Source organism: Lathamus discolor, chromosome 4, assembly GCF_037157495.1.
Source record: "Lathamus discolor isolate bLatDis1 chromosome 4, bLatDis1.hap1, whole genome shotgun sequence".
NCBI classification, from domain to species: domain Eukaryota; kingdom Metazoa; phylum Chordata; class Aves; order Psittaciformes; family Psittacidae; genus Lathamus; species Lathamus discolor.
This window is the reverse complement of record NC_088887.1, coordinates 113,247,868-113,273,362: the sequence shown is the minus strand read 5'-3', so window position 1 is coordinate 113,273,362 and position 25,495 is coordinate 113,247,868. Positions and strand designations below refer to the sequence as shown.

Below are 25,495 nucleotides of genomic sequence, written 5' to 3'. Positions count from 1 at the left end.
ACACACACACAAATGACTAAAAATAAAGCTACAGGGGATAGGACGGGCTCTGGTGATCAGGTGCAAGGTTGGCCAAAGTGTACTCTCCAGTAGCCTCCCTGTGTGCGGCATGCCCTCTTATACTTCTCTCTAATTTCCCATTCTTATTCATCCCCCATCCACCTTTGGTTCTTCCCCTAAATATCCTGTAATAAATCTTGTACAATCCCAGAATTGTCATGTTTAGTCCCCAAATTCACCTACTTGTGCACTCCATGATAAGGCCTATACCTCTTTAAGTAATCCCACTTTGTGTGCGTGGCATTTCAGTTTTCTCTTATTATAGATTGCCATAGTAGATTTTGCAGCATAGACAATGGCTTAATGGTTTGTCTTTTATGGTCTTAGGAGTAGCTGATTCAGATGCATTAGGTTGGCTGTGTTTCCTACATTGTCACTGTTTCTGTTATTAATCTCTGTCTATTTGAACAGCTCTTACCTAGGTATCTCTACTTAAGATTTATTATTCTAGTATTAAGTCACAAAAAATAATAAAAATATTGTGGTTTAAATTTATCCATTCCATTACTTTAATTCAAATTTCCACCTTATGATGAAGAATTAGCATTTTTCTGTTGCTTTTCTTGGCTTCTCCTCTTTAGCTGTCATGAATATCAAAACAGAAATACAACTGCAGCCTAATATTATCTGCTAAGAAAGTGAGCCTTAATTGGCTCCCATAGCTCTCATCACATTGCGACATGATTTCAGTTTGTTCAGAATTTATCAGCCAGGATATATCTATCAAGACCTTTTTCACTGCAGAATTAATTGCTTTAAATGGTAATATTTTTTAACTCAGTGAGCAAGGATTATCTCACGTTTTGGGAAAACAATTTCCTTTATGCATGGAAAAACAGTTTTTAGAAAGCAGCATTGGAAAATGGAAAGATATCTCTACTTGCATTTAACTTAGTTTCATTGTGAGTAGTTGAAGTTTAATCCCAATGAAGTTTAGATGTTCTGTTAAATTGAGGCATCCACAAGTTTTTCTATGAACATCAGGCTTAGATGTTTTGAAGCAGAATTCTGTTTCAACAGAATTCAGCTGCTGTTACTAAAAGTCTCAGAATTCTAAGCATGTTCAGTGAGAATGGCTATTCTTATTTAATTTTTAAACACTACATTGTAAGCAGAAGTTGGAGCAGCATCATTTATCATACCACTAACCAGTTGTGCAGCTCTCTGTACGATATTGATTGCAGACGATGGTCGCTCACAAAATGGTTTTAGTGTGCATAAAAAAGAAGAAAAACCCAGGTCATTGTCTCTATGCACTTTCTGAGAAATTACCTTATTTTAAAGAAAATCTTATTTTAAGCATTTTTATCTAACCTCAGATTAAATTTAAAATAACTAGATTTAGTATTCTGTATTTCTTTATGGATGCAAGTTAGTACTTACACACTCCATAATTTACAAGAAATTGTACCATGTATTATATAGAATCAAAGAATCATAGAATAGTTAGGGTTGGAAAGGACCTCAAGATCATCAAGTTCCAACCCCCTGCCATGGCCAGGGACACCTCACACTAAACCATCCCACACAAGGCTTCATCCAACCTGGCCTTGAACACTGCCAGGGATGGAGCACTCACAACCTCCCTGGGCAACCCATTCCAGTGCCTCACCACGCTAACAGGAAAGAATTTCCTCCTTATATTTAATCTAAACTTCCCCTGTTTAAGTTTTAATCCATTACCCCTTGTCTTGTCACTACAGTCCCTGACGAAGAGTCTCTCCCCAGCATCCCTGGGGATTTTTATGTTGAGGACACCAGAACTGCACACAATACTCCAGGTGAGGTCTCACAAGAGCAGAGTAGAGGGGCAGGATCACCTCTTTCGACCTGCTGGTCACACTTCTTTTGATGCAGCCCAGGAAACGGTTGGCTTTCTGGGCTGCGAGTGCACACTGCCGGCTCATGTTCGTTTTCTCATCGACCAACACCGCCAAGTCCTTCTCTGCAGGGCCGCTCTGAATCAATTCTATGCCCAATCTGTAGCTGTGCCTGGGATTGCTCCGACCCAGGTGTAGGACCTTGCACTTGTCGTGGTTGAACTTCATAAGGTTGGCATCAGCCCACCTCACAAGCGTGTCAAGGTCCCTCTGGATGGCATTCCTTCCCTCCAGCATATCAACCGGACCACACAGCTTGGTGTCATCGGCAAACTTGCTGAGGGCACACTCAATCCCACTGTCCATATCAGTGACGAAGATGTTAAACAAGACCGGTCCCAACACCGATCCCTGAGGGACACCACTCGTTACCGGTCTCCAGCCGGACATTGAGCCATTGACCACAACTCTTTGTGTGCAGCCATCCAGCCAGTTCTTTATCCACCAAGTGGTCCGTCCATCAAATTGATATCTCTCCAATTTAGAGAGAAGGATGTTGTGTGGGACAGTGTCAAACGCTTTGCACAAGTACAGGTAGATGACATCAGCTGCTTTACCCTTGCCCATCAATTCTGTAGCCCCATCATAGAAGGCCACCAAATTGGTCAGGCAGGATTTCCCCTTAGTGAAGCCATGCTGGCTGTCACCAAGCACCTTGTTGTTTTTCATGTGCCTTAGCATGCCATCCAGGAGAATGTGCTCCAAGATTTTGCCAGGCACAGAGGTGAGACTGACTGGTCTGTAATTCCCCGGGTCTTCCATTTTCCCCTTCTTGAAAATGGGGGTTATATTTCCCTTGTTCCAGTCGTCAGGAACTTCACCTGACTGCCATGATTTTTCAAATACGATGGCCAGTGGCTTAGCAACTTCATTCGCCAGCTCCTTCAGGACCCGCGGATGGATTCCATCAGGTCCCACGGACTTGTGTGCGTTCAGATTTTGAAGATGGTCTCGAACCAGATCCACCCCTACTGTGGGCCCAAGGTCTTCATTCTCACAGTCCCTGCGTCTACCTGCTAAGACTTGTGTGGTGCAGTCAGAGCCTTTGCCAGTGAAGACCGAGGCAAAGAAGTCATTCAGAACCTCAGCCTTCTCCAAATCCTGTGTAGCCAGCTCTCCCGAGAGCTTCCTCAGGGGGCCTATGTTGTCCCTAGTCTGTTTTTTGTTTGCTACGTACCTGTAGAATCCCTTCCTGTTATCCTTAACATCCCTGGCTAGGTTTAACTCTAATTGGGCCTTAGCCTTCCTAACCTGGTCCCTTGCTTCCCGGACAACATCCCTGTACTCTACCCAGGCTGCCTGTCCTAGCTTCCACTTTTTATAAGCCTCTTTTTTCCTTTGAATTTTCCTCAGCAGCTCCTTACCCATCCAAGGAGGTCTCCTGGCCCTCCTGCTGCACTTCCTTCTAGTTGGGATGCAGCGCTCCTGAGCTTGTAGCAGGTGATCCTTGAATATCAACCAAGAGTCTTGGGCCCCCCTGCCCTCCAGGGCTATATCCCATGGAACCTTACTGAGCAGGCTCCTGAAGAGGCCAAAGTCATATAAGATGTAAAGCTGTAGCTGACATACTTTATTTAATCTAATAAAATGTTCACCATTCATTGATTTTTCTCTTTAAGCTACAAGATCAATTTTCACAATACAGGAAGAAACTGTATGCATTTAAATGGTTAAAATTTAAAGTGTAGATTGCTCAGTTTCTAATAACTTCTTTTTCATTGTATTTCTTTTCTTTATCATGGCAAAGGTGCAAAAAAGGACAGATTAAAATGGATAGTCTTGTTGGACAAAAGGTCAAGCAAAAAAAAGGTTAATTATAGTACAAGTGGTAGAAAATGTTATTATCATTTGCATATGAAAATGAGTTTCATTATGTTATCCTGTCAAAGACTTTTGTAATTTTAAATTCCAGATATTAATAAATGAGAAGGCTGCAACACATGCTAATATGGTGATTTGCAGGTACATTCATTGATCTGCTTTGTTTTTCTCTAGACAACTCAGTTGCAGTAACTTGCTCTTCTGATCACCATTATATTGACACAAATATTGTGTCTACTAATAAGCAATCCATTCAAAAATCCTTATTGTTTAATTCATAATTTTGATTTCGTTGTCACGAGTGCATGCATAGAAATAAATTTCTTTGAGTACAATTTCTTGTAACTTATGGGGTAACTAGATGTGATCTTGGTTCTGTTTTTAACTGTATGTGTTTTAGTAGGATCTTGCTTGGTGAAATAGTTTACAAAATATTTCATCGCTTGATTTGAGATTTTAATTGGTCAAGATCACTGATAACATGATATAACTATTCCTTAAATAGAATTTGCAGATATATATTAAAAAGAAAGTCTATTTTCTATTAGAAACACATTGCTATTCTACAACTGAGCATCATCCCTAATTACCGGTCTTCTTGGCATTTCTTTGGGGGACGACAAAAATGTAGCTGTCTGTTGACCAATCTTTCTCTCTTGGAAAAAGATTTCATATAGCTGAATTTGAAATTATATTATAGTTTCATATTGTATTGCTGTGCAAATATATATATATTAAAAAAGTAAAGTTTCAGAGCTGTCATGTCAAATTTAGTTTGTGAAGGAAAAGTTTCATGAAAGTAATTCCTGACTAAATCCCTGTTTGTGTGTTATTGCACAGTAGTTTTACTCTTGGGAATTCACATTCAAATAAAGCAAGCCATACAGGATGCAAGTGCACTCAGAAACTCTGTTTTCATGACTATTTTAAAACTGGAGTAAGCGCAAAAACAGAGGGATTCTGGTTTGGGTCATGGGGTGGTTTTTGGTCCTCTTGGTATTGTCTTTGTCTATAAATGTTCAGCAAGGTATATAATTCAGGAAAAACAAAACAAAACCTTGAGTCAAAGCAGAAGAGTTCTTGAGAGTTATAGGAAGCTTAGATCCAGAGAGGTGGTGAATGCACCATCCCTGGAGACATTCAAGGCCAGGCTGGATGTGGCTCTGGGCAACCTGATCTAGTTGAAGGTGTCCCTGCTCATTTCAGGGTTGTTGGACTAGATGATCTTTAAAGGTCCCTTCCAGCCCAAATTATTCTATGATTCTATCCCCATTTTAGGCATGTAAGTGACACTTGAAGGCAGGGAGGTTAAATATACACTTGCTCTACTGAATGTTCCCCAGTGTATTCAACTGAGTGCTAGAAGTAACAACTTAATTAGAATTTGTGCCTTACATGGAGGAGAATGTGTAATAGCACATTTGCAGGCAGTGATATTTTTATATTGTTAATTCCACATAGTCACTCTGGACTAAGCGAGTTATGATTCAACAAAGAATCCGTTCTCTGCATCTGAGCTTGAGTTTCAAAATTGCCCTCGTGTTTGTACTGGTTGTACAGTGTTGTATATGCTTTTCCTTGCACATGCCATGTATTCTCTATAATTACTATTTTCATTGTAATTTCTAATATTTCATGATCTCATATAATAAATTTAATCAGCTGAAATTACCTACATATCAGGAAAAATGCAGTAAATAATTTAGAACTGAAACCAATATTGTTCATTATTCAGACATACAGATTGTCCAGCTAGAAAAAAAGATTTATTCAGTGATGTGTATTCATGTATTCTCATCAGACGGATAAAGTAAAAACTGATGATTTGAATATATCAACAAAAGAATCCATCAAGGAAAAAGTACAGTAAGAGGTTACTAGAATAATAAAATTATGTTGCTTATTAGCTGCAAGTTTGCTAAAAACGTGTCACCCATGATATCATAGAAATGCAAAATTCTTAATAAGCTTATGAAACTTCAAAGGGAGTTGTTATTTCTTCCTGCTCTGCATTTCTGAGGCCACATCTGAAGCACTTGTCCAGTTTTTGGCTATTTGGTTCAAAACAACATTACCCAGATTACACAAACAGTTTTGTGGAACCTCCACTTTGGGAGGTACACAGAACTAGAGTAGACAACACCCTGACAGTGAATTTGTCTCTACGTTGAGCTGCCATTGGATCAAATGACTTTCAGAGGTCTCTTTCAACCTAACTTCTATAATTTTGTAATTTGTAACTTTGCCACTGTTCCTTTTGGGTCAGATGTGCTCTAATGAATATGCACTTGATTTGTACCAATTCAATGTATTCAATATTTAGTTATATACACTTACTAAGATCAGCCAAGAGAAAACGGACAGAAGTTGTGAGAAGGGAAACTCTAATCAGGTATTTGTAGGGAAAAGATCATGTTGAGGATGGTCAGACACTGGTACAGGTGGTCCAAAAAGGCTGTGGAATCTTTATCGCTTAAGATATTTAAAATTATATTGGAACAAGCCCCTGAGCAACCTGTTGTAGGCTGGTCGTTGTTTGAGGGTGGGGAGTTTGACTAGAAGATCTCCAGAGGCCTTCCAACTCTAATTATTCTGTAATTCCATGATACTGTAGGATACTTCAAAATATCATGCAGTAGGTATCAAAATGACACAGATACTATTGCTGCCAAATGTTTAATTTTATGAATAAATTATTTCTATAACAGAAGTAATTTTAAAACTGAAATCCAAACAAAAACAACAACCAACCAAACAAAAAAATCAAACAAAAACCAAACAAACATGCATTTAAAAATAAAACAAAAAAGTGCTGTTTTTTCCTTAAATTACTCCATGAGGTCTATGTCTCCAGGGGGCTTCCTGAGAACAGGTTTGAATGAAGCTTCATGCCATGCTACTGCTTTTCAGCATTGTCTTACCCTTCAAGTGTGACAGGACATCTTGATGATGAGCTGTTCTTTTGGGGTTAGCCACAAAAAAATTCCCTTTCCTGTTTAAAGAAAAGTTTTATGGCTTCAAATTTCTCATATACTCTACTTGAGATACCTTTACTCTAAATGCCTTGGCTTTACTATGTAGGAACAAACAACAATCCATACCAATCAAAAAAAAAAATCCCTGTGGCTACACAGTTATGCTTTGTTGAACGAACCATTTGACAGTCTGAGCGGTAATCCTGTGCTGCACTGTTGTGTTCAATGGAGCGTAAGTATCTTTAGTATGAGCCAGCATGGTGTGTCACAGGACGCCATATCACAGAAATGATACAGAAATGGCCATGCAATCCTAGAGGTCATTTGTTTAGAATGGGGTTGCGTCAGCCACTATTTCCATTCTGTGATGTCTTTTTTTCCTTGTAGAAAAATAGGTTTCCTTTTTTGCCTTTTCATTGAGGTATATTTTGGGATATGTTCCCCACAGAGTTAAAACAATTTCTAATTAGATTGCTTTAGTGTGTTTGATAAACATTGCACACGTATCTGAGAGGTAGGTTAAGCCTTAAGAGTTGCTAATAGAGGAGAGTTCTGTGATACAGGCATGGCTGAGGTATTTTCTCTGAATTTTGACAGCCTCAAGAAGGGGTGTCAACAAAAATATAAACTACTATAAACAGGTCAAAGAAAAAAAGGGGGGGGGGAGGGGGACAGGGAGAGAGAGAGACTGGTGACAGCAGGCTAAGGGGTCATTATTTCAGAAGAGGAACAAGGATTGTGAGGGAGATGCTTAGTGGAAAATCTGTCTCACAGGTTGTTGACCAGAGAAAATGAACCGTAGCAAAGTAAGCAATTCTCTGTTGGCTCTCCTTACTCTAACATAGCCTTACAGCTGGTACTATAAATCTAATTACTGCAGTGCATCCCATCACTACTAGTGCCTAATATATTGAGTATTCTGCTCTTCAGCATTCTCTTACCCCTGAATTGTGACAGGACATCAGAAAGTGAGTTCAGCAAAGGGCCAGGCGGATAATCAAAGGGCTGGAGCACCTCTCCTGTGAAGACAGGCTGAGAGAGCTGGGGTTGTTCAGCCTGGAGAACAGAAGGCTCTGGGGAGACATTAGGGCAGCTTCCAATTCCTAAAGGAGCCTGCAAGAAGGGGGGCTTTTTACAAGGGTTTGTAGCACACAGGGCAAGGGGGAATGGCTTTAACTGAAAGAGGGTTGATTAGATATTAGGAAGAAATTCCTCACTGTGAGGGTGGTGAGGCACTGGAACAGGCTGCCCCGAGAAGTTGTGGTGGCCCCATCCCTGGCAGTGTTCAAGACCAGGTTGGATGAGGCTTTGAGCAATCTGGTCTAGCCAAAGGTGTCCCTACCCATGGCAGGGGTGGTTGAAACTGATACTTAACCCTAACCATCCTATGATTCTATGATTCCATGCTGCTGTTTAGTTATACCAGCACCATCACAATATAGATTTCAAACTTTCCTGCTCCAGAGCTCCACAAGGGAATTATTTCTGAGGTAGTCCTGGCTTTGTTCAAGGATTATGGTAGACAGTCTTGGCTGTTACCAGGAAATGAATTTTATGTGCTGCTGTGTTCCCTCCCCTGCAACTTCTTACCAGTGAAGGTGGGAATTAGGACATAATCTCTTTCGAAATGAGAGAATACTTGAAGTTTCGCTGAATGTTTGTCCTCTTTGCTCTGCATGTTTTGTAATTTCTGGTTCTGGTTCTAGCTGTTACACTACCTTACCCAGTTAAACTCTTCAAAACTGCAAATGCATTCTAGCACCTAGTAACTGATGTACATAGTTGTGGAAAAAGGAAAGACTAGAACGCATGAAGCATAAGTATTGCCCAACTGAGTTCTGTATTTAGTGATCATATAGGAAATATATGAATGTAGATGTTTTTGGCATGCATCAATCATGAACTTGTCAGTATGATGTTACACTTCTTATGGAGCATCATCATTCTGGTATCCTTATTAAATATAGGAAACAGCAATTCATGGAAAGTTCCCGTTTTGATAAAAATAAATTAATACAGAAACTGGAATGAAATCACATTTGCTCATGCTTCTGTCAGCTATGCCTTACTGCATATCTGCTTCTGGCACAGCATGGTTTTCACACTTCTGAACAAACATGGGGTTTCTATGCATGTCAACTGAAATAAAGAAATACTAGTATTTTATTTAGAGCAATAACCAGCAGTTTTGGTCTGAATATTCTATAATAATAATAATAATAACAATAATAATATGAAAGAAGACAAAAATAATAAAAATAAAAATAAGACTGCAAGTTAAATTCCTGTGTTACTTACCCTTTAAAAGATACTGTGTGCCAACATGTTATCATATACCTGAAATACTGCAGTATTCACATGTTCATTTAATAAAAGATAACTACTTAAGGAATAAAAGCTCAAGGATTTCACATGCCAAAAAATTACCACAAGGGTTCAAATTGTTGTATGCCAGTTTCTCCTGAGAAGCTACTTGTTACCCTCTCTGTGCTCAGTTCCAGAAAAAATGCTTCTATTTCATTTCTTGGAGTACAATTCAATTACTCCTGATGGCATTTACCACTGAATTTCAGCCCTTAGGAGCACACCTATAAAACAGTCACTGCGCTGTGAGGAAAACAAGACTCTGACATAACTGCTGGATTGACTTTTGCATAATCTAAACTCTGGTTAACTGAATACTTACTGCCCTTATCCAAAGTCCTGGTTTTTGGTTTGTATGGTTTTTTTTTTTTTCCCCCTAGTAACTTTGAATCCGTCTAAAACTAGTGGAAAACCAGAGTTGTACTCTAAGGTTTCAGGCTGTGCATATTCATGTAACACTGAATACAGTTTTCCAGGCACAGAACTGAAATCAGTCCTGTAATGATTTCTGTTATTTTCTCTTTCAATATAACTTCTCCTCTGGGACCACACCAGCAGAAAAGCACAGTAGAAGAGGTTACATTTAGAATGAATTAAAATAGTGAAGGAAAAGTACTTGATTCTTTGTGGAGGAGTTCTGTAATCCTAAAGTTGTATAAATGATAATGTGAAAATCTGGCAGCCTCTTTATTTCTTCCACTGTTCAATATGAGTTTCTCAGTTTGCTTTGGGATTACAGAAGATAAGGAAGGCTTCTCTTTGAAAATGGTATGGTTGCTTCTTGGTTGTTAAGATACGTGAAAAAAAAGTATTTGAACCACCAGAGACTGCACTTAGAGATTTATTTATGTGGAAAAAAAACCAACCAAACAAAAAAAAAGTCTAACCAAACTTAATCCTTTTATTATATGAAACAAAACCTCACATTAGTTGAAATATTGAAATATCCTACTAGAAATTGCTTTGTAAGCATTTTGGGTATTGATGATACGTTTTGATATTATATTTATAATCATCATACCCTAAATTACTCTATCATGGACAGTTCAAACTTCAATTTATAGTTTCACTGTAAAAAGAAAGATTCAGGAAATTTTGAAATAAGTAAATATTCAAATAAACAGTTAAAGAGAAGGGTGTATGATAGATTTTTAAATTTTATTTTTAAATTTAATTTTTTCAGGCTTAGGATATTTGGACTTGTAGATCACATTATTGGTATAATAGAAATTACTGTTAGAATATGATTTTTTTTTAATAGGTTGCATACTATATCAGTGCCTTTTCCCAGATGTTATAGCTGTCATATCTAGTATTAACTCATACATTGAAAGCTGCTTTTAGTGAGTTTGGATCTTTACTACTGGCTGGTTTTGAAAAAGAAAAGCAAAACAGATTCTGAATTGCAGCAAACCTTTTTAATACCCTATTATGCAAAGTAGGAGACTGATGTTAGTCTTCTCATTGTAATCCATCTGGCAAGTGACAAATGCATGGGTTATTTTGGACTATATGGTAAGATAGGCAAAGTTTTCTACTGAGTTGGTGATAGAAGAAAGCCTTTCATACTGAAATGCTATATGGCCATGCAAAATCAGTATGCTAAACAACATTCATCATGACAGATGAAGTCAATATATATTTTTATTGGAGTTGGGATAGGAGAGGGAATGAAGATGTTATAGCTAATCTGTTACAGGATTTCTCCTTTTCAAGAAACTTCAGTCTTTCTACATCTTAGCTTAAACTTCCTTCCCTTCAAGACCTGATCTCTCCCAACTGTTACGGTGGTTGATGTACTAGTGACAAATGATCCATTTAGTAGAGTGTTGTCTTTTGAAAGTGTAGCACTTCACTAACATGTTGCCATGTGGTCATGTAAGACACAAAGGAGAATAAGCATAAGGATATTTTTTTACACTTGTGACATAAAATGCATTTTATTGTTATTGCATTTAAATCTTAAATTATTTATTCAATAGCTGTGAATGAGCTGTATCTCCAGCTTTATGTAGAGCAGTACAAGCAATTACAAACTTTGCTTTTGTGATCTAATGAGAGTTTTTGTTATTGTATATTTCCTAGTGCTACTTAATTATATGAGTTCAGAATTAATATCACCCATACTGGTCTTTTAATTGCTTTGAACATAAGCATCTATGTTCCTGACAGTGTTTCTCTTTAGCAGTTACATTAAAAGTTTGTTTGATGACAGCAATAGAATATATTAAATACAAGTTGAAATGAATGTCTACTTTTTATTACAGAAAAATAATTTATAAAATCTGTCCTAACCCAAATGCAGAGTTACTGCTATATGATAAAAGATTGCAATATAAAGTCATTAAAAGAATCATGCAGATAAGAGTCATTAACTGTGTACATTTGCCTAATGAAAATGGAAAGCAAAAATCTCCTAACTGATTCATAATCGTTTGGGTTGAGGGCTCATAATCAGTGATGTGACAGATTAAAAGAACACTGGTTTAACGTTTGAACATGGTGAAAACTTTATGGAGATATGTCTGACACACTGACAAAGTAAAATTCACAGAGTGATATTTACTTGTATTTTGGAAGACTTGCATCACTTCCAAGATGCTTCTATGGAATTATTCATCTGTCAGCAGTTCAAAGAATACAGTAGAGTGCTTTATAAACAAAATGTGCATGCCTGGCAAATGTATTGTGTGATGAGAATGTAGCTTCCAAGATTTTTTATTCAGTGACTAGAGCAATTTCATAATCTTGTAGTAGCTGGTATTTAGAAAGGAGTGTGGTTTGTCTTTCTCTGTTTAGTGATAGCATATGGAATCTAAGTGTCTGATTATTTTCTGGCTTAGTATTAAACATTCATCTTTGTGTGCAGAAGTATATAGCTTGCAACTACTTGTAGAGTAGGTCATACAAAACAGTACCATAGTCAGGACTGTGACTATACCGTGTACCAAAGATGTACAGTACAAAAGTTTCAAAACAGGATTTTGAATGTAGACTGTTGCATAACCTCTCAGGTACCTAAATAACTCAACTAAAAGTAAAAAATTCTCTAGTCTGAGATTGCTAGTGTTCTGAGCATCAAACTCCCATTTCATTACTTAAAACACATGGTTTACCAAGACTGCAGGGTGCAATGTGTGTCTCTCTTCTCATGTTGGCACATAATGCATTGCAATGATGGGAAATTCAAAGCTTGCTGCTCTGAATAGCATGTGTCATAGCTGCGTAAAATATAGAGTGAAAAAAGTAGGGTGGGACATGTGTTCTGTAAGGATAATTGAGGCCAGTTGTTCCTCCCACCTCTATCATTTTCATTTATTACCAAACATAGCAGAGGCCAGTTTTTAATCTTCTCAAAAATTCTGTGAATTCATGTCTCAAACTAATACTAAGAGATATTTTGAGAAAAAAAAGTTGGTAAGTAGTTATAAAAGCTCTTACTGCAGATTGTTTCTTGAATGTAATAGGCAGTATACACAGAAGAATGATCTTAAAGCTTCTTTGAAAGGAATGTGGTTATTTGCCTGAACTTAGGAAAGCAAAGACAGTAGTGACAAATATTTTGATGGAAAACATGAACTCTCCTATTAGTAAAAGTGCGGTGGATTTTCAACAGAATGTTAGAAACTTGATAAGATTTGATTGTACAATGTGAGCTGCACTGTACAAAAGAACAGAATAGAAATTTATTTTGAACGGACGAGTCACACTACACATAAACTGCTGGGTTTCTTTATACGTTTAAGTGGTGTTAATTTTCTGTTTATAAGATATTGAAGTTAATATAAATCTTTGAGGTTACAGTATATTTACACAAACATTTTTCATTAAATAGTAATAATTGACAAACCCACTTTGACTCAAAATGTTGAAAAAACAGGCAATAACTTCTGGATTCTTTGTTTTCCTTTTTCCCCTCCTCTTTTAGAATTGGGTAGAAAAAGCAGAGAAACAGAAACTACTGTCAGATACCCTTGACCTTTCAGAGCTATTTCATCCAGACACATTTCTTAATGCTTTACGCCAGGAGACTGCAAGGTGAGGGAAAATAATCTATTTGTGCTAATGTACCTTTGTTCTCTATGCGTGAAGATAGTTATTTTCAGGACACAGATCCAACAAATTATGTCAATTGCTGTCATTAGTCATCTCATTTTTATTACTTGCACTGAAGTAGAGTAGCTGTGAGTTGCTTTCTTAAATGATGATTATTTTCTTTATTTTAGATGAAATTAATTTTTTTTTGTCAAAGACATAGTATGATATGGTACACATTGAAATACATTGGGTTTGGTGTTGTATTTCATTTCCTGTTGTTATATGTCTTGATAGTTCACTATATATATATATGTTTCCCTTGCAGAGTAATGAGCTGTTCAGTGGACAGCCTTAAATTTACAGCATCATGGAAAGGACGAATACAGGAAGGCAAACTTCAAGTTAAGGTATTTTACCATGATGTTTTAGTAGAAGTTTATAAACGTGTTTTATTTGAATAGTCTAAGTCATCTGTCCATAAACTTACTGGAAAACTGAGCTATAAATACATTGGTGTACCTGAGATACAAGGCTGGTTAATTGTATATGGCTACAAAAATGGTAGTGCAAAAATTCTGCAGAAATGGGAGAAGGAAAGCAGTTATCTTTTTAGCCATCTGCAGTCACAGTGCTTATTTGAAATTTCAAATTTAAACTTGTTCTTGGTCCATTTGCTTTAACCAGCTCTTACGTAAAATTTTAAGCTGCAGTTACATCAGTTAATACCTATTGTCCAGAAAGACTTGTGGCATGTAGCAAGAGGAATTACACATGTAAATCTGCAAGTCTGAGGCCATGTGTTAGCATTTATTGAATCACTGAAAAAAGACTTCTAAGGAAGTTAAACAAACCAAAGTAAACTATAATGTGACTAGCATTTGATATGATAAAGCTCCAACAATTTTTTAATGGACACTTAGGACTACAGCTAGCAGCCGGAAAGTCACTACTGTTTGCTTATACAGCAATGTGGAGATGAGTCCTTGAATGGTTTAGTTTAGCTTCTTAACATTTCAGGTGGCACTGCCACTTTGGCTGAATCCAGATCTCTTTGAACTTGTTTTATACTTAAATTTTGTAGGGAGTTCACAAAGTAAATTTTCAATGCTACATATTTCAACAGATATGTTGGTCCCATGCTAATACTGCGCAGCTGAAAGTGCTGTGTTCAGCATAGAGCATGGCACTTTTAAGTGAATTCTTACAGAAACATGGCTGAATAATGCAGAGCACTCACCACACTACTGTGTACTGAGGTGCAGGTAAAGCAGAGAGATTGCTAGACTAGAAGAGAAAAGCAAGTGCCAGGCCATCTTTTCTAGAAATGCAGGCAGACACAAGGCTGTGGAAGATATTAAGGTTCTGGGTTGGCTGCTGACGCTATCTAAAATTATTAATAGATATATATATATATAAAAAATATGTAAGAATTCATATTCATAAAAATTAAAAGATTGTAAAGCTAGAAAAGATAACAGTTATCATCCAATCTGACCTTTATACACTACATTCTTTTGAATTCCTGCTGGAACTAGAGAATATAGTTTATAAAATTATTCAGTCTTGGTATTTAAATAAGAGTAGTGGCTGCCTACTTCATTTAATGAGAAACAGATGGGTTACTGGAACCTGGAGATAAATAAACCAAGGGACTTATAAGGCCATTTGGTTCCCTGGGATAAATTTGAGATATAATGAACCTCAGAGCCTGTAAATCACATGTTCTGTGGTTCCAGATTCAGCCAGGACTTCTGAGTACATACCAGTGAGCCAAAATTGAGTTTCACTCAATGAGAGCACTCATTCTAATAGGCTATCAGCTGCAGATCCTAGAAGCTTGGACTTCTTCTAAACCGTCTTTGAAAAATGTCAGTCGCTGGTTTAAAATAGGTGCTTGGAAACTAACAAAAGGATAAGCAGAGGAAAGAGTTTTATAACAATCCAGTTAGGTATATTGTAACTTATATTTCTTCGTTATGTGTAAATTTATGTGGTTGGTTTTTGGTAATATTAGTTAGAATACATTATTAGCAGTCACTGATAACAATGTAGGCAAAAAGGTTATGTGTATTCCCAACTGCATTACAAGGAGTCTAATGTTTCGAGAGGAATTGAAAATAAAAAACATAATTTTGTTTAAGAGTAAATTCTCTGCCACAGGAATAGTAGAAACAATTACGTGAGTGGTTATTTTTTAAGAAATAGGTAAGAATCCTCTCAAATTTACTCACTTGATTTGAATATTTTCCTTTCCTCAGTAAAAACAATATTCAGTGAATCTGTATTTGTAAATATTCACCATTATCTTCACTGCTCCTTTCAATCTTTGATGTACAGAAAGACTTTGGAATCTTTTGCCATGCTGAATATTTAGATTACTTTCCATGAGATTTCCTTCGTCATGCTCATGAGAACTAGGGAGAAATTTTCACATTAATAAAGCTAAATGCCACATGGACTGTAACCAGGGCATAAAATGTCAGTGATTCAGAAAAATCATCCCCTAAAGTATGTTTTGTTTGATAAGGATCCTCTGGGTTGCACATTAAGGTTGGTTCACATGAGCAATATGAATTCTAATACTGGTAAAGTTAATGCATTTGCAGTTTCAAGAATCCAGGCTGAACTTATAAAATGGGGATCTATTTTGCATGGAAACTCCAAGAAAAAAAAAATAATTTGATAATGTTTGATAAGCCACTCCATTCTTATGTAAGATAGATCTTAAAATTATCAAAAAGTTTGTGATTAAATAACTGGTAGAATTGATAAATATGATTTTTTTTTCTTATTATTCATTTGATGATATTGCATGTTCCTTCTTCACATGTTTGAGACTGCAAGCTTAAAATTAGATCTCTCACATCCCCTACAAGAACCAGATCATGGTACAGGCTATGCTGAGGTTTATCAGTCTCAATTTATGCTAGTGGTGCTATTTCACTTTGTGTAACTATTTCCACTTGGAGAATTGATTCTATACTCACATGGTAGGGGGACTCTGTTCTGGGATATGGGAGAGTCATGCTCAAGTCCTTGAATCAATGGATATTTAATTATTCTAATATAATATCTTTTTTGAAGTATTGGAACAATTAGGAATGCGGTTGAGGATTGAATTTAAACCTAGGATTCACGCATACTTTGTATAACTTTCTTAGTTACACTGACAGTGACTGTTTTTTCTTGACTTTTAAGTTTTGATGGCTTAGAATTTGTTTTGATATGGAGAAGAAGATGAAAATCTAATTATGATCTATATGATAAAAAGATTTTTCAGTCTTTCTGCACTTTTAAAAAATGGCATCGTGATTCAGCAATTGTAGACATTTGGAATGATCTTTGTGTGCCAGAAATTTCAAATTTATGATCATCTCTAAGTCAGAAGTGTGAAGTGCTAGAATTGTCAGTTCCAGCAAAATACAGAGTAGACAGAGGAACACTCAATCAGGCCAAGAATGCACCTTAATTGGGGTAGATTATCAAATCTGATGTTAAATTATCAATGTTTATTCAGGTGACAATTTAGCTGTATGACATGGAGTATATTTTTCCTAGTAGGATGTGATGAATATTTGATTTAGAATCAATCCGTACAAAATTGCATCACTTTAGTATCACTTTCAATTGCTTTAACAAAACGTACTAAAAATGTATTGCTGTTGCAGTATAATCACATACTGATATGCAAATACATCTGTTCTATTTGCTTTGTGCACTGATTTTATGTTTATACAAAAGCAGGTAGTCATTCATTTTGGCATTCCATTTTCTGTTGTAGAAAAGAATGAAAGAAAGGAAAAACATGGTAAGAGACTTCTGGGGTAGTAAGTGCTATGAGCTTGAGTATTGCTTAATATAAATAGTGAAAAACAAAAATGTATTGCAAGATATCAACACCCAAAACTGCTTTTAGCAGTTGACTCAAAGACTATTATAAGGCATCTGGAAAGGTCTTTTTCACAGAATACCTCTATCCTGCAATATCAAGAAATTAATGATGGAGGCCTATAGAGGTAATGAAGCAAAAATGTGACTTCCTTCGGTCTGTTGTAGTTTATATTATTTCATGGGAAATTATGACATTAAATAGTAAGGAAAAATTCATTGCAGAGAATTTGAAATTTTGGAAACAGAAATGTTTTGGACCATAGTATGAGCACAAATGTATTTTAAAGAAAGATAATCTATAATTTGTAACACTAGGTTGTTGAAACTAAATTATTACCAGGCTAAAAAATACCAAATACTTTGTTAGAATTCAAATTTAAAAATTTATGGACAACTTCAGCCATTACTGTGAGCTGAGCTGCAAAAATACTGTGCAGGCTAATTACAGATACTGTGAAATCCATGTCCTTCATAGTACTTGTAATTGCTCTACACAATAGAAATGAGAACTCGGCTATGTGAGCACTCAGCCAAACAGTATCTCAAAGTACATTGTCCGGGTGTTTGGGGTTTTTTTTCAGTGTCTTTTAATATTGAATCAAAGTCAAAATTTAGGTCTTCATCTTCAAAGGAGTTTCTATGATTGGTTGAAGTTTTCCAGGAGATCGAGTGATGTTATTTTTCATAACTATAATGTCAAAGGAACTGCCAGTTTCAAAAGAAGAAATGTGTATGCAGTAGAAAGATTTTTCAATAGTTTTCTATAGAAACATCTTTTAGACATGTTCACAATGGCCAGGCCTTTGTACACCCTAACAATGAATATTAAAACCTCTTCATCAGACCAGTCTTCCTTCAATAACTGACAAACTCACATATTTATAAAACTCAACTCCATAACAAAATTCCCTGCAGAATGCAGGAAGGACAGAAAGAAGAACTTACGAGATTAATCTTTCTAATATTTATGTGATAGGGATAAATTAGAGCTTTGAAAGCATGCAGTCAGGGTGTAGTGAGATGAAGTGTAACCCAGGGCCTGGGCATGTAAGCAAGTAAGGCCTTGATTGTATGCCCAGATATATAACGGGCGTATAAATACCAATATTAACAACAGAGAGCAGTAGGAATGAGTCTGTGGGAAAGCCTCCATATTATCATTAGTAAAACTTTTTCTGCCTTTCAATGATATTTTCTTCATACCCTTTGTTCTTGCAAGACAGAAGAAGTGGTACTGGAATGTGTATAAACTATCATTAAAGACTATTGACACCCAGACTTCTCTTTTACTAGGTAAAGCCTGCTTTTTTCCAAAATCTGTCTGTGTGGAGGGATTTTAAGTCTGCAAAGAAACAGTACAAAATTTCAAAAGTTAACACTGTACCTTAAAAGCAACAGACCTGAAAATCTTGGAGAAGGTTCAAGGGAAAGATCACAATAAACTTGACAGAAGAAGGGAGTGGAGTCTCACACGTTCATAACAAAGACAAGACCTTAAGCTTCTGACAGGAGATTGAAGGATAAAAAAAAAATAATGTTCTGCAATTCCAAATAGTCTGAAAAATACAGTTAATTTCACTGTGGTCTTCTTATAATAATTTGTGAAAGTTAGAGAAATGTCCCACTACACCAAGCTTTCCAATTTGGGTTGTTTTGGTTCAGGTTAACCACAGTTCTAGAGACTTTATTGTCTCTAGTACAGAGTCTGTACAGAGCACAGATAGCTTCAAAGAATGTTGCCACTTCTCTGGTCACTGTCTGTCCAAGGGGAAACACAGCATTTTTCTGTAGTTTTTTTAAATGCAATCTTTTATAACCTCCTTTTCATGTACATGTGCATCACGCACATTGTAAAGAACCTGAGCTCAGTGTTAGAACAGAAATACGACTTTAAAGAAGCAAATTTTTTAAAATTACAATGCCCATCTACAGTCAAAAAAGAATTAGTTATTAAAAACCTAATCTTAGCTAGTATGCAGTTAGTAAAGTATGAAGAGAAAAACCCAGCACTTGTGAGGAAAGCATTGCTTTTGAAACACGACAGTAACCCCCACTGTGTTACTGTTGCAACTTTTCTTGCCAAATATATTATTTGAGAATACTGTAATTACCTAAGCAAATTATTTTCATTACATCTTCTATGATACCATTCTTCATTGTAACATCATGCTCTTATCACTTTTTAAAATTTAGTATACTTTTTAAAACGTGCAAGAGAAAATTATTAGAAAGATTACATTAGTATTACAAAATGATACTTTTCTCCCTTTTGGTTATGTGGTCACTCACCAGTTTCCAACATCATTGTATTTCCTAGTTTCAGCACTGCTTTATGAACATTGTGTTTGGTGAAAGCCAACCTGTATTTAATTCAGGGCTTCAGTATGATAGTTTAACAGACATGAGTTTTAGACTGTAGCTTCTGTTAGACATCTGCCTTTTTTTTCTGTTCGTCATTAGCCTTTTGAAATACTGATGAGTTAAGATTTATTGTAGTTAAAATTGAAGTTCTCACTTCAGCAGACCAAACTGATTATCATTTAGAAAACTATTATAATTTGTACTGGGAAAATGTTTAGTTCAGAGGATGATAGTACTTACTTATTAAAAGAAAGCACTTAAATTATATTATATATAAAACATTACATAGTTACTTGTTGAAGCATATGGGATTTTTCTTTAATTTTGCCAAATAACAGTTTACTTAAGAAATCTCGAGTTAGTTTAAATAACATTTTCTGTCATATTATGTCATGTATTTGGTTTGTTTTGGGTTTTTTTGCCTCTGCAGTAGCTCTGTAATCATGCATTCCATTCTTTGAAAGCTGTGCCCAGACTTCCAAGTAGGAAGTCATGCTTATATCAGTGACTGTCTTCTCTTCTTCTTCACATTGTAATGACTGTGTACTTGGCTATTGCTATCGTATTTCCATTAAAGTAATGCCAGGCAACTGCAGCTTCATAAATGATGACATTTACAGATATTTCTCTCTAACATTTCAAAGACTGTGAATCCAAGTCACTGGTAGCTCACACTGAAGTGTGGTCCAGATCTTGCTTTAAATCATGTTTCCTATTCTCACACAGAACATTACAATAATTAGTTTCCTGTTATTAAAAAACTGGTCTCAGTAAAAAGGATCATCATTTATTAAAGCACAGTGTAATCATTACTGACATTTCAAGTCTGTTATATATAGTTGAATATTTTATATTTCCATGGCAGATCAGTGGCTTACAACTGGAAGGCTGCAGTTTTGATGGAAATCGACTTGCAGAAAATCTGCATGACTCTCCCAGTGTGTCATCTGTTCTCCCTTGTTACATGGCCTGGATTCCACAGGTACTAAATTATTAAAAGCCTTAAACTTTCAAGACCCATAATTTGCTTTTTTCTCTGTAGTAGCTTTTCAGTATGATGTTGCTGACCTGTTTTCCCCCTTATTTCAATATAGAAATCTTTGTCTTTAATAGGAAAAGCAGTTACTTTTTTATATAAAACAAGAACTTAAAACTATAAATTAAACTATAAAACTTAGAACTATAAATTTATCACTATTCTCTAGCTTCTGTTGTTTAGATTAAGTCAAAGGCTTTATTTCAGTTATAGCCTTTTCCTTGTCTTAAAAAATATTGATATTTTCAAAAGTATATTTAGTAAATGTATATGTGAGCTTGGGAGTTCATTCCTAGAATATATTTTCTTTGCATTTTAAACATTAAATTAAAATGCAGCAGCATTAAAAAGAGAATATTATGTGATCTGTAAGCAAAGAAAGCCGTTCTCCTACTTACACTAATTTAAAAATATGCCAATGCTTGCAGAACTATGCAAGATGAAAGTGAAGTAATCCAAACAGTAGAAGTTGTTACTGCATCTGCTCTCCAATTATAATAGCAATCTCTGATAAATAAAGCAAAAGATTGCATAGAACCTATTCAGGGATGTGTATGAATTACAAATTCCTATACCTACCATCTTGAATCTAAAAGAAAGCTTACTGCGGAATTCACCTAATGAAAATATAGCTGTCTAAACATAAGGTAACTGGGATAAATCTCTGCCTAGATGTGACTAGAGACAGCCTAGGCTTCTAACTCTGGAACAGACAGGTGAGAAGAATCCCACATACAGATCCAAAAGAAAAATATCAAGACTTTTACACCAAGAATCTAGTGTAAATGTAGAAAGTGAGATGTAGGGGTGGATGTAGGTTTTTCCCACTTCTAATAAATAAAAAAAACAAAATTAGCAGTATATAAAAAATGAAAAACAATGCCACCTTTTATCCTATCATGTATACGTTAACTCATCAAGCAAATACATTTATTAACTGGAGGAGTCTGTTATTTGGCAACCCTAAGAACTCTGCAGAGTTCTCTCTTGAGAAGGATAAGTTTGGTTAGAAGAATGTTAAAAGTTCACGGGACCCAAGTAGTTGAAATTTCAGTTAAAATTATTAATTATCAGAAATTATGGCAATGAGGAGATTCATGGTATATTGTGATATTGTGCAAGGAACACCACTGCTAACACATTATTGTATCCCAACTATTTTTTGTTTTCCCTCTTTGTTACCTCCAGCACTGGAAGTATGGCATTACATTATAGTATAGCATTAGAAGTATAATGGTCAAGATTTATACTTTGAACACAGAAGTGAATACTAACCAGCATCAGCAGTACTGCTCCCAGCTTTGATGGGAAAGAAAACACGGAAAATTAAAAAGAAAAAAACTACAAAGAACCACAAACCCTATTACAAAGTCGACCAGTGACAGATTTTGCAATTCTTTAGTAGTTTACCAGGCTTGTTCGGTACAGAGAAATAAACAGATTTCTAATTTACATGAAAGGTGGTGCACAGGGTAATCATAGAATCATAGAATAGTTTGGGTTGGAAGGGACCTTCAAAGGTCATCTAGCCCAAGCCACCTGCTATAAGCAAAGACATCTTTAACTAGGTCAGGTTGCTCAGAATCACATCCAGCCTGGCCTTGAATTTCTTCAGGGATGGTGCATCTACCACCTCTCTGGTCAACCTGTGCCAGTGTTTTACCACCGTCATCATAAAGACATTTTTCCTCACGTCCAGCCTGAATCTTCCCTATTTTAGTTTAAATCATTCTATTGCAACAGGCCCTGCTAACAAGTCTTTCCCTATCTTTCTTGTAGGCCCCTTTTAAGAACAGAATTACTATACATGATAGTATATAGACTTAGTGATTGGTGGGGTAGGATGGCAATATACACGGTTTTAGATGGCAACACCAAATGTTTACCTTATGCACACTGAAAATTAAGATTTTAAGTAACCCTCTCTTTGTTCTGAAAAACATTCATCTTGTGTTAGAGATAAAATAGATTGTTTTTCTGAATAACAAACTATAAACTTTGAAGATAAGATCCAGAAGTTATATGGGACATCAGCAGAGAGCTTTATCTATAAAACATGGAAGTGAGACAGTTCAATAATCAGTGAATTAAACATCTTCCAATGTACTTCATATTTGAAATTAATAGCAACTGAAGTCTTTGTGCTGGACTCAAATATAATTATTTTAAAACACAAGCCAAAACTTGTGAACTGCCCAGATTTTAAAGCGTCTCTAAGAAGAGCATTTCTGAGCTGCTCTGCTCTTAAGTTGTTTTGTTGTGGGCTTCTCTGTAAAAGTGGACCACACTCAAACACTGTGCTCAGAAACCAAGGCAGAATCAGGACATTATGCACTTCCCCTTATCTCATTATCGTCTGCGTAGAAGAGTGCATGAAGTAGAACATAGTGTCTTAGGATTCTCAGGATTTGATTTTTTTTTTTCCCTATAAATGTATCTTATGGAATCTAGTGAGCAAAAATCTGTATATTTATAATGCAATACTTTGAGGTCATTTTCAACCAAACTAAAATGAGAACTCCTTAGAAAAAGAAAAAAAAAAAAAAAAGAAAAGAAGCTCGCAGAATTTCTCTGAGAGACCCCCCTTAAAATGCTGCAAATGCTGAAAATGGAGTATTTTGAGCTACTAACATAACGCTTATTCTCATTAAACTGTGAAGGTCCTTTCCAGTTTTAATTCACTGATAGATATCCATAGGGGATGGAACTGTGTGTGAGGCAGTCTAGACAAAGAGAATGTTTGAACTGTGTTTAAGCCAAGGACATAAGGATTTATGGTTTAAAAAGACTTTCACAGAATGATTTGGATCCTCAAATAATGTGATTCCTTAAAACATCAATGGGATTGAGAAAAGCAGAACAGCTTTTTTGACTAAAAAAAGGTGCAAAAGGAAGTCTTTCAGGGCAAACTGGCCAATTTTTGGCCTCCCAGCTTTGGCAAAATTTAAATTCTCTGATTAACACTTTACTCTCAGACTGGCCAGCATTTTGTCTTCTTCAGTAGCATTAACCAAGGGATAAAAGTGGCAAGTATAATCCTGAGAACAGATGAGTTCTTTTGACAAACTTCTCTTTAATTAGTTATTCTCTTACAGTGCACAAACTTTCTGTAAGGATTTAAACACTGATGTTCAAAAGACACAGGAAGTTGATTTTCAAAAGAAACAACAATTCTTCAGAAATGTCTTACACTTGACATGCAAGGCAAAGTGCTTGAAACAGTTATTGTTTGCATGTTTCCTTTTTCCTGTTTTTAATTATTTTCTAATACTGGAGCTTCACTAACTCCCATTTGATGTGATTTGCATTAAAAAGACTTTTGTTTTTATTTCAAATTCCTTTCTGACAACTGTGCTGCTTTGTTATTTGATTTTTGAAAATATTGCCACATTTTCCTGTTGACAGGAAGGGAGATTTTGGATGTGACAGAAAACATGCTTAATATATATCAGTTGAATCAAACCCTGAATTATTTACACTAAATAAATGCAACATAAATTGAACCCCAAATTACATGCTGTAGGAAGTCTAAACTGAGTCTTTGAGCTCAGTTCTGTAGCCATGCATAGGAACAGCGTCTTGTGCAAAGCCCTAGGAAGAAGCTGTCCAAGGCACACACAGTTTGTAGTACAGAAAGTGGAGGGGAGCTGTTCCTGTTCCCAGAATAGAGCATTGCTTGCTCATCCAGATACAGACTGAGTGGAAAAGCCATGGCTTCAGCTGAAGTCCTTCCTTAAGTGGTGTTTACAATCTTCAAGTGCGATCTTTGCAATAGCAGTACTGCTAATGTTGTGCAAGGAAAGTACAAGAGAATAGGAACTCTAAATTCAGCAGGAAGTTCAAAGCAGTCAGTTAAAATCTGAATGCCTAAAGTTAACTTGGTAATTTCCTATTTAGGCACTTAATGGAAATGGCCTGTTTTCCAGAAGTTTCAAAGAACCCCAACTGTGACTGTGATCGGTATTAGTGTGATCTAGTTGAAGATGTCCCTGCTTATGGCAGGGGGCTTGGACTAGATGACCTTTCAAGGTCCCTTCCAACCCAAACTGTTCCATGAAATTTTCTGAAATCTCTGTTAGTAGTCCTTTTCTGTAGCCTGGACCAAGAGTTGCCTGCCTAAGACTGAAACATCTGAACTGTATCTTACGATCTAGCTTTAGATACCATGTCATTGCAGATTATTCCTTTCTCGTGTTTTGTTGTCTATGTGATAACTAAGTGCTTGTTTGTTGACAGGATGCATATGGTCCATATTCTCCAGAGGAATGCATATCTTTGCCAGTTTACACTAGTGTGGAGAGGGACCGCGTGGTGGCAATCATTGATGTACCTTGTGGAGGAAACCAAGACCAGTGGATTCAATGTGGTGCTGCTTTGTTTTTAAAAAATCAGTAATCTGAAACTGCATTAACTCTTGGCTGTTTCCTACCAGAAAAAGAACTTTAGATTTATTGCTGATACATTTTTAAAGCAGTAGTTTTTAAATTCCACTGTTTATTTTTTTAAGATATATAAAATTAATTCTACTTGAATAGAACTTTATTGTATCTTTGTGAGATATTGTAAAAGTCAACATGGTACTATTCATCAAACTGTTGATCTGTGTTGTTTCTCTAGACTGTAATGGGCTGTATTTCTTTCTCAGACTTACTGAAATCTCTTCTGTTTGCCCATATTGTTGAATATAAATTCAAAGTCAACATTTTTTGTTTGATCAGTTTTTTTCATTGTCCTTTTTGAACTGTTATTCCATGCCTCCATTATTTAATAAAATGCAGTTATAAAACTTGTCTGTTGTAATTGAAATTGAATGTTTTACTTGAATATAAAAGTCAGGATAATTGTTTTAGTCTGGTTTAATGATGTTTTACTCATAATCATATTTCTTTGTGTTGGTGGTAAATAATAAGAGCTTCATAATCTTCATGTAGAGTTAAAAACTCAGTTAATTACCATCATGGTTGATATCTAGAAGTTACTGAAAATAACATTTAATGAAACTGTACTAAATTCCAGTAAGAATGTGCACTGTGTCCAAGATAGACAAACAAGTTCTTAGACAAACAAAA

At 36.0% G+C, this 25,495-nt stretch overlaps 1 protein-coding gene across 1 annotated transcript in view; it reads left to right on the top strand.

Annotated features, from left to right (window-relative positions):
• DYNC2H1 (dynein cytoplasmic 2 heavy chain 1) overlaps window positions 1-25,212 on the top strand; it is a 169,158-nt gene extending 143,946 nt beyond the window's left edge. Inside the window, exons 86-89 of the mRNA XM_065678686.1 lie at window positions 13,029-13,138; window positions 13,464-13,545; window positions 20,256-20,372; window positions 24,663-25,212. Coding sequence (XP_065534758.1) covers window positions 13,029-13,138; window positions 13,464-13,545; window positions 20,256-20,372; window positions 24,663-24,821 — 468 coding nt within the window. The 3' untranslated portion in view covers window positions 24,822-25,212. The remainder of the gene's footprint in view (window positions 1-13,028; window positions 13,139-13,463; window positions 13,546-20,255; window positions 20,373-24,662) is intronic.
• The last annotated feature ends 283 nt before the right edge of the window (window positions 25,213-25,495 follow it).